The 20,411-nt window shown below is 45.3% G+C and overlaps 1 protein-coding gene across 4 annotated transcripts in view; it reads left to right on the top strand.

The window, feature by feature from the left end:
- The window catches only part of Far2 (fatty acyl-CoA reductase 2), a 101,054-nt gene that overhangs the window by 63,225 nt on the left and 17,418 nt on the right, over positions 1-20,411 (top strand). For all 4 annotated transcript variants that reach the window (XM_085687404.2, XM_087903941.1, XM_085687406.2 and 1 more), the window contains 3 exons: positions 5,472-5,700; positions 13,550-13,725; positions 16,343-16,522. In XM_085687404.2, the coding sequence (XP_085543530.1) occupies positions 5,512-5,700; positions 13,550-13,725; positions 16,343-16,522 (545 nt within the window). In that variant the 5' untranslated portion in view covers positions 5,472-5,511. The remainder of the gene's footprint in view (positions 1-5,471; positions 5,701-13,549; positions 13,726-16,342; positions 16,523-20,411) is intronic.

Here is a 20,411-nt window from a genome sequence, read left to right as displayed (position 1 = left end):
GAAGAGTGGCTGTGACCACGGTCCTGGAATCTCAGTCAGGACATGAAGAGACTAACGCCCTGTTTTTGCTGTGGGATAGACACAGTAGATTCGCATTTGATAGTTGCCCCTAACCAGTTCTGACAACCTACACACTTGCAACAGACAGAACCACTAAGATCTTTTGAGTACAACATCCGGCAATTTTCTGGTGACGTCTCACAAATCAATAGTCTTTTTTGGTAGACTAAGTTCGTAAACCTAAATCAATAACCTCTTAATCAATGTTTGTTATAAGATTTCACGCCTATCAATGGCTTCATTAGTCATCCTTGGATGATTAAAAGCCAAGATACAGATGTATGGGGCAGGGGCCTTACTATCCTCGTGTGTGCGTGTGCTTATCTTAATTAACACACACACACACACACGACAGAAGGCACCAGACATGCATGCACACACATACACAAGCACACACACACAAGTACATACACATAGACTGAAAGCACCAGAGATACATGCACACACATACACACACACACACACACACACACACACGCACGCACAGGTACATACACATAGAAGAAGGCACCACACTTGTGCATATGCACACACAGGCACATACATGTAAAATTAAATCTTTAAAAAATAAAGTGAAAGTGTAGAATTTTTTCCAAGTGCTTTACTAGTTAGTCAAAGGTGCAATTTCATCCCCAATATGTAGTATCCAGACTAAGAAAAGTATCATTGTCTTGCTTAGACTACCTGAATGATACCTTATGTTTCTTTATTTGATTCTCCTGGCTCTTTCTTTGATTATTAAAACCCTTCTTTGTGGTGGACAGAACAGCAGGGACACCTGAATCTCAGCATCGGGATTAGAGACTTGATTAAGGACCAGTTAGAACATCAGGTTTTCCAATTCCTGAAAAAGGTTCTTCTCACTGTCTATGCTCCACTTCAATTTATTGTGTGACTAAAGCAGAGACAGCCAAAAAAATAAAATGTATCTCCATAATGTACAATTCTACTTAAAAATAGAAAAGAAACAGTTCCCAATCAAATAATAAAACTTTCTTCCTGAGGAGAGAGAGAGAGAGAGAGAGAGAGAGAGAGAGAGAGAGAGAGAGAGAGCTCAGCAATTAGAAGCAGTCAACTGGACCCAGGTTCAGGTCCCAGCATCCACACAGAGGCTCACAATCACCTCTAACTCCAGGTCCTGAGAATCTGATGTCTCTCTGACCTTCATGGGCACTACATACAAATGGTGCAAATATACACACATTCAGGCACACACATGCATATACATAAAATAAAATATACATTTAAAACTTCTATATATGTGTTTTACCTTCATCTATCAAGCCAGCAAGCAAGAATTCATCCCTAAAAGCTGGAGCATTATCCTTCCCAAGGCAAATATGCCTGCAGAAAGTAAGGTTAACATCATACAAACTTAGCTGTGCCGTAGAAACAAGCCTGGAACGGGAACCACTTCGTGCCTGAAGAGCCTTGTGGTGGCCCCTGCTGTGGGGGCAGAACTGACAGCGAGAACGGATCCCGCTAGGTCCCAGGCTGGCGGTATCCACAGTGCTGTCAATGTTGGTGTGGTGACCATAAGGGACAATAGGGTCAACGCAGCTATCAGATGGCCTGACGTTCAGGATCCTGGGGTGTTGCCTCTCCGCTCAGGATGCTCTTTTTTAAAAGATTTATTTTTATCTTTATTAATGTATGTTTGTGCACATTCTGTGAGTATCTGCTACATTCACACAATGTAGGAGCCAAAAGAGGGATCCCCTGGAGCTGGCAGTTTTGAACTGCCCCAGGTGGGTGCTGGGAGCCAAACTCAGGTCCTCTGGAAGGGCAGTACTTGCTCTCACTCACGAGGCCATATCTCCACCCACTCCCCCACGATCCTCTAACAAATGAATTAGGAGTGATGGCTACTAAATTTTACTTGATCTGCATAACCTGAAAAGTTTTAAGACAACTGAACAAAAATCTATCTACGATCATAAAAGAGATCATTAAATCTCTTCAATCAATTTCCAGGACTGCACCCATTTGTGGGTGAAGGGACATCTGGGTCTCCTGGGGGAAGAGCCCCAACACAATACAAGAATTTGTTCGATATTTTTTTCCAGTTTCCCCCAATGTGGCCTATGAGGTGTGACTCTTCACAAGAAAAACTGCACATATCAGGCACCAGCCTTGCAATGACATTCCTCTTTTGAAGTGGGGGAGGCTTATGGAGGTCAGGTGATTTGACCTTTTAGCCAGGTCCTGCTCACAGTGAGTCAGGGTTTCCCAGGACCAACATGGGGTGATTTTCTGGGTGACAGAGGCACAGTGGACTAAACACACTCGGGAACAGGCAGAAAGCTTGCCTCACTACCTTCAAAATGAGAACACAAGGGTGGCAAGGTCACTAGAACTACCCTGTCCGTCAAATTCTGTCCCCAAAGCCAGGCTATATTACTGGAGAGATTATAGAAGTTAGCGCTACCGTAAAGGATGTGAAAGATGCAGGCTCGTGGTACCCACCACGTCCAGATTCAATTTGTCTATTTAATATTCGGAGTTCAGTGCTAGAAAGTAGCAATTGGTTGTCCTCAACTTAACCAAGCAGTGCCCCTAACTGTGCCTGCTATTTCCGACAAACTGCTGTCGTGTGCTCCTTAAGCTAATCCACAGATCCCTCGTGCGCAGGTCAGCACACGGCCGCCGTCTCTGTCTCCCTTACTGAAGACGGAATAGCAGTTTTGATCTCGGCTAAGAAGGCCATCAATGCACCTTAACGTCCTACCGTGAGCAGGAGCAAAGCAGCTCTCAGCCCTGTGATAAATTTAATTAGCCTGCATCTTGACTACTTTTCTTTTTCACAAGCTATCACTTGGGTTCATCATGTTGGTGGCATTATGCTGAGAGGATCTTGTGAGGGGGACATGGCAAAACTTAGGGACATTTGCAGTCAGAGGGCAAGTAAGTGACAAAAACCCAGGGCCTCCTGTCCAGTGAAGTCTCCAGACATACAGTCGTACAAAGTAGGTAAAGACATTTTTACCTACTTTAAAGGCAACATATAAGTTGTTGCATCTAACCTCTCCCAAGACAAAAATAAGAAGTGCAACAAACAGTCTGCGGGCCTCTTGGGATGTCAGGTCACATAGTCCTTCCTCATTTAGGTTTGTCACTATAGCCCATTCAGCCAGCGATCTCCAAAGGGCTTCGAGTGGAGCCCAGAACTGGAGGAAGCTGTCCAGCTGACAGGTGGGTCCAATACCCAGCTGATCCAATGTGCACAAATGAGCAGTGGCCGCCCTGGCAGGCCACGGTAGTCAGCGAATCACAGTGGAGGTCTCTTAAAGTTAGGTGCAAGAGTTGAGATGGCTCTGGCAGGAATACTTGTCACGCAGGCATAAAGATTCAGAACCCCTGTGAAGCTAGAATCATAGCACTGGGGAGGGAGGGACAGCCCTGTCTCCAGGGCAAGTTCCAAGCCATGGAAAGATTCTGTCAAAAAAAAAAAAAGCCAAAATACATACATAGATGCAGGAAGAGGAGAGGAGAGAGGAGAAAAGAGGAGAGGTGGGAGGAGAAGAGAGGAGAAAGACAGACAGACAGATGGACAAACAGAGATTTAGGATTTAGATTTAGATTTAGCCTTTAAGAAATGGCTCAGGGTCTGTTTCTGGGCCTTAATAGAATAGAATAATTAAGTATGGATCGTTATCTTAACACATTCTTAACACTCATTTCTGCGTGGAACTGGGATTATGCAGCACCAAGTTTTCACACCGAACTAGGGACGATGTGGATGGCTTGCGCGGACCCTGCAGAAACAAGTTACACAAAAAAAGTAGCTCAGATTCCCATAGTGCGATTCCCACTATACAGCGGCTTTCTCCACGGCAGGCACCTAGGGCATCATGGGGATTTTGAAGGAGGCTGGCCTGGTTGCAGGTGCTCCTGCGCGGTATGCAGGCACTGTCCCCACGTGGACAGCTGCGGTACTGCAGCCCCATCCAGCGCCATTCCTGGGGCAGAACTTCCAGTGCCTGATAGATACACCCTTTTGCTAACTTGGAATACGAATGGAAAGTCATAGGTTTATAAAACGTTTTCATTCTAAGCAAAGCATGAAGATTATGTGTTGGTTTACTATTGACCCAGAATTCCAAATCTCGTTGGGTTAGTAGGTCAATTCTTCCTTCATAAATCTCCAAGGGGTAAGAGAAACACCAAGATTCACATGCATTTGGCTTTTTGGATGCCATATTTGACTTTGTCTTAGAAACACTGATGCCATCCATTGTGGTCATACCTCAACAAGGGGCAGGCTTACATACTTATTCACACAAGCAGAGACTCAGTACATGTGTTTAATCAACAATATTGAAATGAGGGCTGGAGAGACGACTCTAATTACAGTTGTCTGTAACTGTGGTTCCAGCAGATCGAATGTTCTCTCTGGCCTCTGAAGGCACCAGGTACACACATGTGTGTGTGTGTGTGTGTGTGTGTGTGTGTGTGTGTGTACACACACATAGGCATATATATGTATACACACACTATATATAGTAGGGTTTTTGGATTGATGCCAGTCCAGTCAGTCTCCCACTTGGGATTGAAAAGAACAAGCAGTTGCTCTTTCATAATCTACAAGGGGTCTCCTCATCTGCAGCCACAGAATCCTGGGCCACGTCTGGTCCTCAGATAACTTGTCAGATTTTCCCTATGCTCCTGCAAACAGCAATCCCAAACGGTCTTGGGCAGCGGCTGTGCTTGTTGCTCTTTCGAGGTACCCAAGGGCTTCAGCTTCTCTTATAAAACTGCTCTTTGTTGTGTACGTGGCTGAACCCCCGGAGTGGCACATGCAGAAGTGAGAGTTCCCTATTTCATCCCAAGGAAGAAAAAAGAGCAAATAGACTTAGAAGTGGCAGTTAGCAGCAGGTGGGACTATGCCATTTGCCCCAACATGGTCACTAGATAAATTTGAAGCTGAAGTATTAATTAAATTGTAACTTTAAACATTTGACAGCTGTGTGGACTCTGGTTTCTAAGGCCTAAAACACCCTCATGCCCGCCCTTGCCTGCCTTCAACTTAGAGTCACACCTTCCAACGCTGCCACTGGGGACATCACCACGCCAAGTCCTCAGGGCCTGGCATCCACAACCTTGCTCCGTGCTCCGTGCTCTGTGCTCCGTGCTGTTAACACGTTGTATTTAACAGTCTCTCTCGTTGTGTCTGCGTCCTCCATCAGACTGAGAACTCTGTCATCCCTACGTGTTTTCCCCACGGCCCCAACCGTAAAGTCTAGGACACAGAGCAGGCTCGGAAGCGCTTACACCGAACATCTCCCTTCCCAGAAGCCTATGGATCTCACAATTTTCCCTTCATTCAAAACTTCTGGAAGCCCCGGACGCACTGTGAGTGGCTGAGAATTTTAAAACTTCTGAGACGGTAACTTGTTTTTCTCTCTTTTCAGGACCCTCTTCCCAGAACCATAGAAGAGAAACGGAGGAACCATGTCCATGATCGCGTCCTTCTACAGCAACAAATCCCTGCTCATCACAGGGGCCACGGGCTTCCTGGGCAAGGTGCTGATGGAGAAGCTGTTCCGCACCAGCCCCCATCTGAAAGTCATTTACATCCTCGTGAGACCCAAGTCTGGACAAACTCTGCAGGAGAGGGTTTTCCAGATTCTCAACAGTAAGGTACGTCTTGCGTGTGGGTCGTGTATCATGGGTAACACCATGGGGCCCAATGGCTGACAGGATCTGGAACCACCAGGAGGCAAGCCTCCGGGCACAGCTGTGAGCATTATTTACATCAGTTCACCACGCCTGTAGGGGATTGCCTTAACTGGGTTATCTGAGATGCCATGAACGGTGGCACCGATTGCTAGATTGGGATCCCAGACTGTATAAAAGTGAATGAGCACAAGAATTCATAGCTCTCTGCCAAGGTTGGGGATGCAATGTGACCAGTTCCTTCATGCTAGCCCCTGCTGCCTTGACTTCCTGGCTATGGTGGACTGTGCTTCCAACTGTGAGCTGAGGTAAAACCTTCAAACATGAAGTTGTTTCCTTCTTTGGGGGTGGGTTGGTTTTTTTTTTTATCAAAACAGCTGTAAAAGAAACTAGACAAATTCCCAATGACAAGCCAGAGCCTACAGGGGACAAAAGAAGAAGACAGACACCAGAGTGTCTCTTGTGGGTCTCCCCGAGGAGGGTAGAGGTGCTTCGGTTTTAATTGGGCAGGAAAGGAATCATCTCTGTAGTGATTTGAACCTGACTTGTCCCCCACTGTCCCTGTTTTGGGTACTTGTAATCCATTGTGAAATTTGAGAGAGTGTGGAACCAGCGAAGGTTAGGCCTGTTGGCAGAAGTGGTTAACCCGAGAAAACTCCAAACACCATTGCCCAGGCTTGGCGGGTCCCTAGCGGGCAACCACTGATGTGGATGACCCCGAGGAAACTCCATACACCATTACCCAGGCTTGGCGGGTCCCTAGCGGGCCACCACTGATGTGGATGACCCCAAGAAAACTCCATACACCATTGCCCAGGCTTGGTGCTCTCTCGGTGTCAGAAACACAGCTCTGGCAGTATTTCCTTTTAAATTTCTTCTTGTCCCACAGCTATTGTCTGGATGCCTGGTGGGTCCAGAAACCTAAGTTTCCAGGAGGCGGGCACTATTCGGTTTAGCTCTTGAGTTTACACAGAGAATAGCATGGAGCAGTAGAAAAGACAGCAGACCTAGTCCTACCCATTCCTCCCCACACCAGAGCAACAGCCCAGCATGGAGAGCTCGCCACATTGCCTAACCCACCCACGGCTTTCTTTATCTATACAATGTATCAAATAACAAAACCTATTTCACAGGGATTTACGAAGATTAAATGAAGATACCCATCCATCAAATAGTATTGTGTTGCATCATAGGAAGATATTATCAGTGACCTCTGGGTTCTTTAACCTGGACAGCCTCTTCTGTTCATCATCCTTAAAGCCAAATCATGAGTTGCCTAAACCAGTTTCACAGATATCAAAGATGCACAGATTTCCACATTCTCCTATCAGTTTATCATGGCTTTTGTAAGAGATAAAAGTAGAAATGAATAAGTGGTTTTTTTATTATTGTTGTCTTGAGATGGGGTCTTGCTGGGTAGCCTACACTAGCCTCATGCTCAGAATCTACCGGCTTAACCTCACAAGGGCTGAAATACCAGGGCTGCACTGACCATGCCAGGATCACAAGTAATCTAAATCTCCCAGATTTCACAAACCTGTGACGGATCTGTTCACATTTACATGTGCAACTTACCTAGCTTTTGTCTCTCCAGCCTGTGTGCATTACAGGCATGTGCTGAAACAGATAGCCCCCACCTCCCTGAGAGCCAGCTGATCTAGCCTAGCATGTGTCGTGAGATAGCCCCCACCTCCCTGAGAGCCAGCTGATCTAGCCTAGCATGTGCCGTGAGATAGCCCCCACCTCCCTGAAAGTCAGTTGGTAGAAGCAGCAATACACCAGCCATTTAGGATCCAAGGTGACTGATGGAGAGGCTGCCATCTCTTACACATTGCCCTCAAGCCATTGATGTCTCCACGGAGGACACTAGCCAACTAGCAATGTGAACAAAGGCAGGACTGGTTCTATAAGAAGACATCTGGTGGTTACCCAGGAGGAAACCCCCACTGTCTTCACTTTAAGTCACAAAGTTTCTTTCTCCCCTGCCATTCATGCCATTCTCCATATTGGAGAGTCAGAGTCCATGCTGCTGGAGAATAGACCTTGAGAGGATTATAGGATAATTAGGAAGATGTTCTTTACCTGGTTTCTGACTGGACTCTCAAAGAAAAGGCCTCTTTTCTACCACTTTTTGTGGCCAATTGCTCCACCTTCTAGGTTCTTCCCTGCCCCTCTGTTGCTATGGTGATTAGGGAAGGTCCTCTTGTCCTTGTCTCTAACAATGCATTCTTGGATTGCAGCGGAAGGTGGGAGCCAGTGGATGTGTGCAGACTTAGGGTCAGGTGTTATCTGAGTCTAGAAGGAAACGGATATCATAGTGCACACAGTAGGTCAGCCTGTCCCAAGTGAAAGACGTGAGTGAAAGGGTTGATGAGGAAGTAGAAGAAGGAATGGGAGTAGTGATGAGATCCCAACCCTAAACTCTTGGAATGCCCTGAACGTTCATTCAGCAACACAGACTGAGTATCTATGGCCAGCATTGGGCTAGATGTGCAGGGTATCAGAGCTTCCCAGGAGAGGAGTGGATGTTGATGAAAAGGCCTACATCTCCAATTATAGAGGAAATAGAGGGAAGATAGGCATGCTCTTGGCTTTGGCAAACCCATTTTAGGAAATGTGTAGTGCTGGCCACTCTTGAAACAGCAATCCTCTCCTGGAGTCTTCAACTAAGAAAGCATAAGAAGGGGCTGGAGACAGGAGTCAGTGGTTCGAGAACTTGCTGATCCTGCAGAGGACCCGGGTTCGGATCACATGGTAATTGCAATCATCCATGCATAGCTCCAGTCCCCTCTTCTGGCTGCTGTGGGCACTGCACACACACGGTGCAGAGTTTGCCTCTGATTCTCTGTATCTGCCTAGGATTGTGGTGGAGAGGACATTGGTTCTGCCCATCAAGAGCCATACACCCCTCCCTTCTCCTTGTGTGGTATGTGTAGTTGCTGCCTCCCTCTTCCTGTGTTTCTGATCTCAGAGACATGCAACTTTCAAAGAGCTTCTTAATCCACTGGTCACAGAAAATCAGAAAAGACTCATTTTCTTACTTATAGGTCCTAATTCTTAAGTATTTTCACAGTTTTGGAAATTCTTTCAAATTCCTTTCTTTCTTTCTCCCTTCCTTCCTTCCTTCCTTCCTTCCTTCCTTCCTTCCTTTCTTTCTTTCTTTTTTGAGATAGAATCTCACTTTGCAGCCCTGGCTGGTCTGGCACTTGCTATGTAGACTAAGCTGTCTTTGTCTCAGAAATCTTCTTCCCTCTTCCTCCCAAGCATTGGGATTAAAGGCATGGCCCGCACACAGCATTATGCTGTATTTTATAAGCTAACCCTGTCCTTTGGCTACATTGAACACTATGTCAGCTCCCCTGGAACAACAGAAATTACTCAACAAGCTATCAATTGTCCTGAGGCGAATGAACTTTGAAATGCAGAGGATGATCACAGGCGGGGCCTACAGCCATGACCTCAGCTCACATGACACAGCTTGATTTAAGACATTAGGGAAAAAACACTTAAGAAATGCTTCACTGGGTCCTTTTATGACTATCACTGCTCCGGAGTTCACAGAGACAATTAACCCTCAACATGCATTTTAAAAATTAACTGAAGAAATACCAATTTTGAGTATACTATAGGTATGCATGGTTATATAAAATGGTTGTAAGTAGCCTATTATAATGAAATGAAAATGACGTATATGTTTTGTAATGGCTAAACAAATAGATTTAACATAAAAATACGAACTTTGATTTAAATAATGCCTGAAAACAGGAAGGTCAAATCTGGCCTTGTTCACTTAGATGGTTTTGTAAAGAAACCAACAGCATTCCCACGGTTCTCCAGCCCACCCTTTGTGAGCTGTCGTTAATAATTCTGTTAACTCTCTCTAGATGAGACATGGCCAACTGGAGAAAGAAACTTGTATTTTAAATTCCCAAAGACTGTTTTGTTCCATGATTGCCTAACCCTTACCTGGGAAACTATCCCACAAAATGGAAGAGGCCTCTGTGCCAGGATTGTCACCTGGTGGCCGTGTACTGTGTGTGGGATTCTGGATTCAGCCCCAGCTCGACAGAGACAGAGGCAAGGAAGGTCTGTAAATACGAGATAACTGGAAGTGCTGACATCACAGAAATTCCAAACATCCCTGGCTAATGGAGAGGGGAGGGGAGAGGAGAGGAGGGGAGGGGAGAAGAGGGGAGGGGAGGAGAGGAGAGGAGAGGGAGGGAAGGAGAGGAGAGGGAGGGGAGAGGGGGAGAGGAGAGGGAGGGGAGGGGAGAGGAGAGGAGAGGAGAGGAGAGGAGAGGAGAGGAGAGGGAGGGGAGGAGAGAGGAGGGGAGGGGAGAGGAGAGGAGAGGGAGAGGAGGGGAGAGGAGAGGGAGGAGAGAGGAGGGGAGGGGAGAGGAGGGGAGAGGAGGGGAGGGGAGGAGACGGGAGAGGAGGGGAGGGGAGGAGAGAGGAGAGGAGGGGAGGAGAGGGAGGGGAGGGGAAAAGAGAGGAGGGGAGGGAAGGAGAGAGGAGAGAGAGGGGAGAAGGGGGAGAAGAGGAGAGGAGAGGAGAGAGGGGGAGGAGAGGGGAGGAAAAGGGAAGAAAGGAAGAGAGTAGGGGGAAAGGAAGGGGAGGGGAGGGGAGGGGAAAGGGAGGGGAGGGGAGGAGAGGAGAGGAGAGGAGGGGAGGGGAGGGGAGGGGAGGGGAGGGGAAGGGGAGAAGGGGGAGAAGAGGAGAGGAGAGGAGAAAAGAGAAGAAGGGAGGGGAGGAGAGAGAGGGGAGAAGAGGGGGAGGAAAAGGGAAGAGAGGAAGAGAGTAGGGGGAAAGGAAGGGGAGGAGTAGGGGAGGGGAGGAGAGAAGGGCTCCCATTTTGGCAGCTTTGGGAAACCACAGAACATTAAAATCAGGAAGAGTTTCCCTCTTTAAAGCCCTATTAAGCGACACAAGCACTGACTTCCATTATCATATTTAATCTTAGAAATCCTTGAAGTGTTGATTACGTCACAGATGAGAACTTAATCCCAGAAAAATGTCCTCTCCCCAGGGCTGTGTTATCTGTGCCAAGGAGGTGACCCAACAAAACCAGAAGGCAGCTCTTCTGAGGCCCCTGCGTCCTCCACAGCTCTCCTACCTCCCCTACCTCAGGGCTGGTCTCCACCCTCTAGGCTAACTCCTTCCTGCCCACAGACTTATTCTCAAAGTACACTATGGAGCCTCCCTTGTGGGATGCAGAAGGAAAGGGTGGCACATGAAATATGTGTCACCATTAGTACCGGTTAAAGGTTCAGATCTGACACGGGCAAAGCTGCTCCCAAGAATAGCTTCCCATATTTGGTTTTCGGTTCCCTAAGGTCACAGGATGGTACAGCCCCACGATTGGTGTTTTAAGTAAGTGTGAAGGAAAGGAAGGCCCCTAGAACTTCACAACTTGGTCTTGTCTCAAAAACAATACAGAGCAGAGTGGGGAGTTATCCCAGACCCTGTGATGACGGGAGAGCAGATGTCTTTCCAGAATGCACGCAGCTCTGGTACACACCTGGAGTGTGTCACCTGCTGTAGCCACTACACACCTGGCACCGAGCACGGCCGCAGTCTTCACCTCATGATCACACCACGTTGTCCAGTGGTGTTAAAGCGGTGGTCCTCACTGAAGCCATGAAAAACTTCAGTGTTTTCAAAGTGCACAGGTGCGATGCACCCTCTCCCCACCCAACATCCGCTCCTCCTCTTCAAGCCAGTGTCCACAGAACCACAGACAAGTTAGTGAGGAAAATTCTACCATAGACTCAAAGAGGCTTTTACAAAGTCAGTTACCATGGGAAGCTGGCGGGGGGGTTGGGGGGGGAGCTTGCAAACATTTCACACAAATTCATACATTTGTTGCATGGCTAAAAAGAGCTCCCACATGGAAAACACTTGATTGTAAAAGCAAACATTTAGCGTATTTATAATGGATCAAGGTCAAAACTGCTAAAGGTCCGTCTCCAAGAGCCAGAGTGACCTCTTTGGTGAGACTGAGCATTTTATCAACTTTATCCCAGATGTCAAAACAAAACACTGAAGACTGGTATTAGGTCCAACTCCCTAATTATTTTCAGAACTTGGTTCACCGATTGATAGGCCACCCTAGTATGTAGAAGTGGAGGCTCAGAGACAGGAGCTTGACGCTTGCTGACTGCCTGTGGGATTGAGTTCCTTCCCGGGTCATCTTCATCTGGCTCCAAGGATTTTTGAGCCTGCTCTTGCCTGATGCAAATAAAATATGACTTCTCTGACTACCTGAATTTTTCGTAGCTGTGTTTTGCTTTTGAGATAGGGTCTCACGCAATCTACGTTGGCCTCAAAGTGACTAACTGGAAAAGATGGCCTGGTTTTATGCAATGCTGGGGGTCAAACCCAGGGTCTTGTTGGTGGGAAGCAGCACGCTGACATCTGAGTTGTATTCCAAGCTCAGATTTAATGTTTTATTACTCAACAAAAGAGCCTGCTACTATGAACCAAGGAGCACGGTGTCTTCAGAGGCTGGCAACAAAGGGTATTATTGCCTTAAGTTTAAGAAACCAAAGACAGACGTTCCCTGATCCTAACACTTTTCTAAATATTTATCCCCATGGGTACTATATGAAAAGTCCATCTTAGCAAAATAGTTCAAAACAAGATTGTTCTCACTGAAATGGTGTTTTAAAAACAACAGAAAATGCAATTTTAATCTAAGAATCTCTGCGTGGTGGGGAAAGCTGAGAATCAACCCACTCGCGTGAGTGAATGTAACAAGAGCTAAAATTGTTACGTTCATCTCTTCTCCCTTCAAAAAATAAATTAGAATGCTAAAAAAAATCAGTTAAAATCCAGTGAAACAGTCCATGAGCTCATGTAGCCCTTGACATTAACTGCCATGGATATTAGAGTATGATTACATAAAATTTCTGTTTTACTCCTAACATGTTCACCTATTTCCTTGATTTTCCAATTACATTAGTGCTTATAACTTTGTAACCGAGCCAATTAAGTAAGGTGATTTCATGTTGCTTGCTAAAGGCTGACGCCCCGGCCCTTTGAAAATCATTAATTCGCATGTAAAAAGTAAGAACTTTTTGTATGTAAATTTGTGTGTAAAACTGCATAAATACGAGGCTACCCTAAAGGGCAAACGGAGTCAGGTAAGAAGGTGGTGACCGTCTTAGTGATGGCTTTCACTGCTGTGATAAAACACCGTGACCAAAGAAACTCGGGGAGGAGAGGGTTCATCCCGCTTACACATCACTGCTCGTCCCCAAGGAAGCCCAGCAGGGCACACATCTGCAGGCAGAACGTGACGCAAAGGCCATGAGAAGTTCTGCCTACTGGCCTGCTCTTCATGGCTTCCTCAACCTCCTTTCTTATAGCAACGGGGACCAACATCCCACGATGGGCTGGGCCCTGCCCCTATCAATCACTAATTAAGAAAACGTTCTACAGGCTTGCTACAACCCAGCCTTATGAAGGCGTTGTCTCAATTGAGGGTCCTTCTCTCAGAAGGCTCTAGCTTGTGTCAACTTGACTTAAAATGATCTAGGACGGTGACTGTCACCCTTTCACCTCCAGGGCAAAGGTCAAAATATGCGCCTGACTGCTAGACATGCCTTTTTCATACCTTCCTGGAGTTGAGAGGATCCAAATGATACCAAATGAATGAAATAAAGTGGAGGGGGTTTGACTATGAAGAAATCTTCACTGAAAATATGAGTATTATGACTAAAACCAGGTTTTGAGAGCTACAGTGGAAGGCACATATCCAAAGGAAGACTTTGCGGTGTTGATGAGGCCCATGGCCTGTGGATTTCTGTTTCAGCTGTTTGAGAAAGTCAAAGAAGTCTGTCCAAATGTGCATGAGAAGATCAGACCCATCTCTGCAGACCTCAACCAGCGTGACTTTGCCATCAGCAAGGAGGACATGCAGGAACTGCTGTCTAGCACCAATATTGTCTTCCACTGTGCAGCTACTGTACGCTTTGATGCTCATCTGAGGTACATAGACTCCTTCTGGACTCTCGTGGCTTAGAGTGCTCTCTCTCTCTCTCTGTGTGTGTGTGTGTGTGTGTGTGTGTGTGTGTGTGTGAAGAGTCTTCAAAGAATCAGTAAAAATAAAAAGCAAAAAGGAAAGAAAGACCCACAAAACATATGCCAGTGAAAAGTTTAAAAAGAAACATAAAAGAATTTTCAGAATATCTCCACATCCCACTGTGCGGAGGTCGTAGTCCATCACGGCATGCACACACGCTCACCTTTCTACTTGCTTCTGCAGTTATGCAGACATGGGCTCAACTTCCAAGAAAGGGTGTTGGAGCTCCTGTTGGGAGCATTCTGCCCCTGTCTGGTGCTGCTGGAATGACAACGGACATGGTATTGCACATTTTTCTTTATTTCTTTGATGATTGAAAAGGTTGGCATGCTTAAATGCTTATTATTTTTGCCAATTGATTTCAAGATTACTTGGAAGCATCTGAATATTTACTTTGTGTTCTAGAAAGCTCAGCGTATTTCAGGTTACTTTCATCTCTCCACTCCTTGTTAGTTAATGGTATATTCACAATTTCTTGAATTACTACCATAATTTCATTTTTAGATTTAGATGTTTGATCCCTATTTGAAATGTTTCCATTCATTCACTCATTATTTACATATTCATTTATTTTTGAGACAGGTTCTCCCTACATAACCCTGGCTGGCTGTTTTGGAATTCACTACATTGTCCAGGCTGGTCTGGAATTTACAGCTGCCCACCTGCCTCTGTCTCCTGGGCACTGGGATTAAAGCTGTGCACCACCACAGCCAGCTCATTTTAACTGCTTTTAACTATGAACATGGATAGCCAGGAAATAATATTGAACTGGGTATGAAGACAATAGTCTTTGCTCTAACAGACGGTTAGTTCTTAAACAATGCCTACCAAAGGGCTTAGTTTTCAATCTATACAAAACAAATTCTTGTCCTAAATTACTAAAACTAATTTTCCATTGATTAGACTCTCTCGGAAAATATCGCACTATTTAAAAAACTAATTTTGATTAGTCCATGAATACTCATAGAATACTTTTAAAATAGAAATACCTCAATTATTCTCATGTGGGGCTATTTATTTAAATTTAGTATAATTTTTCCAAGTTACCTTGAGTATATAGATTCATTTAGAAAAAGCTAATTTGTTTAAATTTAAAATTTTCATGTTACTTTGAATATATGATTCATTTAGAAAAAAACCTAACATTTCAAAAACACCAATTCTTCCCATTGAATAACAGTCTGTTTCCCTTATTCCATTTTACTTCATTAATGAAAGGGATGACGTTTTATCTGTCCGCTTACGATTCCTTTAAGAACAGGTACTCATTTGAATGTGTGCCCTCAGGCCGTTGCACGCTCGAGTTTTCGTTTAGATACAGAATGCTACTTCAACATGTTGCTGTAATTTTTAGTAGATATTTTACCGAATGGATAATCTGCATCCTAATTTTAATAAGCTTTGTTTATTTTCCAAATATATAATTTTAAAATACAACAGCAACTTTTGTGACTGGGCTTTCAGTGCTTTACATCCACTCGTTAACTTTGTTTTTCTCTCCGATAATAGGGTAGTTCCTCGTAGTGACGTCAAGGACTAACTGGCAGTGTTGTGGGTATCCTTCCTACCCCGGAAAGGCAATACTTCGAGCCTCTTACTACAAAGCATAGCTTTGGGCAGAACTGAAGTGTGTGCTAGTTTATCACTTCATTAGTAAATTTATTTAATAGAAAAATGGATATAAATGTCATTTAAATTATTTTCAGAAAAAGAGCCGGAGAGATGATGGCACAGAAGAGAACACACGACTCTTGCAGGGGGTCCTAGTTTGGTTCCTAGCACCCGCTTCAGGTGGTTCACAACCACCTGTAACCCTACTTCCAGGACATCTAATACCTCTGTCTTCTGTGGGTACCTACACCCAGATGCACACATGCACACACACACACACACACACACACACACACACACTCACAAATAAACACACATGCAAACACACACAACAGCATGTGTAGGATCATACAGTCTACAACTTAGGATCTGACATTAATCTCCATGGCTGGCCTGGATCTTTACAACAATTTGCATTGCTCTTTCAAATACCTACTCTTAGTTCTCTCCGTGTTATTTGTATTTCCCGTCTTCTGGAGTCAGAGTCTTTGTTTCTTTGTTTTTGTTCTTTCAATGGCCCCTTCTGGAAGCCACTTGATCAGTTCAGAAGACCACGTGTTTTCTGTTTTACTGATTAGAACCATGTAACCTCTAGACACCGAGTGTACAGTGCTGCCTTGACTAAGACTGAGGTCCCACACATAGCAGGAGTACATTACAATTTCAAGTGTAACAGAATTGTGCAGCCAGGGACCAATTCTTTTCCTCCTTGTCTCATGATGTGCCACCAAGATCTGAGCCATCTGCCTGTTACTGAAGAAGGTATAGTCGTGGCACATACACCAGTTAAAGCTTGGTACATCTGCCACTTGGGCAGTCACTGGAGGACGTACACTCACAGTGCGGTACACCAGGTACAGCAAGATAGGATGCTGAGTGTCTCTACTGCTTCTTCCGCTTTGTCCTCTGCAGAGAAGCTATACAGCTGAATGTCATTGCCACCCAGCAGCTCCTGCTGATGGCCAGCCAGATGCCAAAGCTTGAAGCCTTCATCCACATCTCCACTGCCTTTTCTAACTGCAACCTGAGCCACATAGATGAGGTCATCTACCCATGCCCTGTGGAGCCAAGGAAGATCATTGACTCCATGGAGTAAGTTGGGCCAAGTGGAGGAACTGGGTGGCAGCAGACGACTTTCCATTGGTTTTCTTTGTGGTTGTTAATAAAGTTAAGAGGTAGGACACTTTGAAAGCAAAGTGCTTGGAGGAAAAGATTCACCTGTCTCTACTAGTCCCTTCTTCCAGTGGGAAATATGCCCCGGGAGGGAAGGAAGATAGAAGATTCATGTGTGGATGTACTAGGAATTGATACAGAGGCATTGGGGCCAGGGCCTTGTGCATGCTAAGTAAGCACTCTTCCACTGAGCTACATCCTCAGCCCTGAAGATCCCTAAAGAAACCCCTTGTTGAGGATAGGGCTGCAGAAACTCTAGACCACAAATGCATTCCTCACAGTGTCACCAGACAATATAAAGGCTCAGGAGAGAAACTTTGGTGTTGGGCTGATGTGGGGTCAGCTCAGGGCTGGAAACTTGCTGTGTAAGCTGGGGCAATTGTCTTAGCCTTTCTAACCCCCACTCCCTGGTCCTTTTTTGTTACTTTACCTGTTGTTCTGATTAAATACCCAAACAGAAGCAGCCTATGGCCCAAGCTTATTTGGGCTCAAGGTTCTAGGTCAGTCCGTCACGACAGGGAAGCTGTGGCTGCAGCAGTGAGAAGGAACCGGCCACAGTCAAGTGAGAAGGAAGCTGAGTCCACAGTCAAGAAACAAAAACCAGGAACCCTCCTGCTCATTTCGTTACCTCCCGTCAATCCTGCCCAGGAACCCAGCACAGAGCCCGGTGCCTCCCATTTCAGAGGGGGTCTTCCACCTCAGCCAGCACAGTCATAGTCAGCTGCACCCCTCAGACACAGGCCCAGCGGCTATCCACCACAGACCCCACCTTACAGTCGTGATGACGAGCACATTGATGTAAACCAGTTGGTACGGTTCAGACGGTTCAGGGAGAAATGGCTTTTGGAGGAGAATCTAATCCTTCCAAACTCTTGCAGGGGGTGGTCTGTGAGTGGGTCCTGCTGAGGTATGCTTCCCTACCTGTGCTGAAGTGGTCACCAGTCTGTTTTCTCTAGTTGCTAACCAACAAAAATCACCCTCTTCACAGGATATGGTTCTAGTTTCAGAAGTTTGTTTCTGTTTTCTCTCTATTTGGCTCTAACTTCTTGAGCTTCGTGTCTTTAAACTACATTTTAAAAAATCATGGTACAAAAATGACCGTTTCTTGGTGAATCTACCAGTGTATAATTTCCTGCAAAGTTGTAATTGCATCTAAGGTATTGGGAGCTTATGTTTCTCCTCTCATTTCTGCCTCTCCTGGCTCTGAAAGTCACTCAAAAATCTTCAAAATGGAGGTCACTGCAAACGGAGGCTCCTCATTTGTTTCCCAACCACCCAGACCCAAATACTCACAGAGAAACTATATTAGCTACAACACTGTTTGACTTGATGTGGGATTCCCCTCTGTATGCTGTGAATAGGTTTTGTTACCATTGGTTAATAAAGAAGGAAGCTGCTTTGGCCTATAGCAGGGCAGGATATAGCCAGGCCGGAAGATATAGATAGATAGATAGATAGATAGATAGATAGATAGATAGATAGATAGATAGATAGATAGATAGATGATAGATAGATGATAGATAGATAGATAGAGATAGAGATAGAGAGAAAGAGAGAAAGAGTAGGCAGTGGCAGAGAGACGCCACGTAGCTGCCGAAGGAGACAAATGCTGGACACTTCCCAGTAAGTCACAGCCTAGTGCCAATACACAGATTAATAGAAATGGGTTAATTTAAGATGTAAGAGTTAGTTAATAAGCCGGAGCTAGTAGACCAAACAATGTTGTAATTAGTATAGTTTCTGTGTGATTATTTGGGTCTGAGAGCCAGAGAAACAAACAAGCAGTCTCTGTATACAGAGGAACTGGCACAAGCAAACAGCATTTCAAGTTAATGGTTCCTCTGGAGAGTTGCAGAGAAGACACATGCAGTTTGATGCCCAAGTCAATTCAGATACATCTATAGAAAGCCCAAAAAGCATGTTCAATATGGAATTAAAGTTTGTCACTAAGCTTCCCTCTCGCAGAGGTACCTCCTCCCTAACTGTGGTTCTCAAGAAGAGAGCCCACCTGCTTGATTCAAGAACCAGAACTGAAATCCCAAGGTCTCATCCACTGTCCCCCCTTCTGATATCTGAGAGGGGACTATGCACTAGGAAACCTCTGAGAGTTCACCAGAGACAGGGGAAATAGTGCTCAGCTCACCACAGTGAAGGGCTCCTTGTGCCACCTCCTCCTTCCAGACTCTATGCAGATGCAGATGCTCAATACTCCAAGGCTAAAAAGGAAGAGCTTCCCTCCCAGAGAAGGGGTCAGTTTGCCGTCTTGTCTTCAATATGTCCGGAGATCTGGCGGGTATATCTTAGAAGTCCATAACTTACAGTCAATATTGGGGACAAGGAGGAAATTCCTTCCCCGCTGGAATGCTTAAATTCACTGTGAAACAAATGCCCCCAAACTGAGGGGGACTGCCTTCTGCACTCCAGCAATGGAACCAATATTTTCACAATTTTACTTCCTTCTGTATAAAAGCACTCCTTTCCTTCTGAGTCCACCTGCTTCCCTAAACCTTACATGGTGTAGAAACTGACTCCTCCTGAGGACATGGTGGCACATAAGGAAACAGGATTTCCAGGACAAAAGGGTGATGAGACACGTGAATAATGAAATGGAATCCCTGCTCTCTGAACCACTGTTCAGAGAGCATCAGACACATATCAAACACATAGGCATGGTGACTGCAACAAACACAACCTGAGTGGACAAGAGGAGAAAAAGTCACTGTAGAATTCCTGCCATTCTCTCCCAGAAAGCTTCCCCGAAATGCCTGTAGCTCCGTCTTTCAGAAGATAAACTTGGGGGGATACATACCCCTCATTTCACTCAACAACCATATAAACAAGAAGCTATTAATACCATAATATTAAAAAAGGAAAGTAAGTTAGACGAGCCTGTGCTGTGTGTAACTGCATCAGACATACACCTACTGCTAAGGTCTCCAATCACTTTATGCTTCTTTAAAAGCAACTTAAGCAGAATTTTAAAGTTGGAGAGTCATGGAAAGAAAGTGAAGTCAAATTTGGGAGCAGGGGATGTGTAGGTTCAACACATGTCCTTGATATACTGCAGAACATCTAGTTGATTTCAGAAATGTATGCTGATTCATGCAGTGTCTTTTTTTTTTTAACATGCTGAGTTACAATTTTGAAGAACTGATGGGAAAGAGAAGAACAGAAAGCAGTAACTGAGCACTGGAGAGGGACCACAGGCAGCAGAAGATGGGTCTTTGTCACACTGCCCTCCCCTCTGAATCCAGGAAGGGACTAGACGGGACAGGAAATGGTGAGAGGGGCAGAAGAAGAAAGTTACTTTAAAATCAGCTTTATTAGAACAGAATGCCATCACTGTCCTGGGAATGGAGTATGTGCAAAGCCCTGGGTTTAATCCCTAGCACTGAGAATAAAAGCAGCTAAGGGGTGGGGAAGAAGAAAAGAGAGTTCTGCTTCATTGGTTCATTTATAGGTCCTTATCACCCAAGAATTAGAACAGATAAAATCAGTCATCTTTCCTGAGTGAAAATGGAGGGAGCAAGAACAGAATACATGGGTCCACAGAAGAAACTGAGGCATGGGACACATGCAGTAAGCTTTCCCACGCACATCCATAGGAATCTACAGAGCCAACGTTCTCTAAGACAAGCTCAGTTTCCCCACTTTGTAGAGGGCTCAGCTATAACCCTTCGTAGTGAGCAGCCATTCCTTGTGGTGTGGTATCGACTCCCTGTGGGTTCTAGGTTCCCCTGAAATTGTTTTTCCTTGTAGCCTTGCGGAAACTAGACTTGGTTTCTGTAATTTGTATTGGTGTAGGAAA

Source organism: Myodes glareolus, chromosome 3 (assembly GCF_982192425.1).
Source record: "Myodes glareolus chromosome 3, mMyoGla1.1, whole genome shotgun sequence".
Lineage (NCBI taxonomy): Eukaryota > Metazoa > Chordata > Mammalia > Rodentia > Cricetidae > Myodes > Myodes glareolus.
The sequence above is the reverse complement of the archived record's forward strand: the minus strand, read 5'-3'. Positions and strand labels throughout refer to the sequence as shown.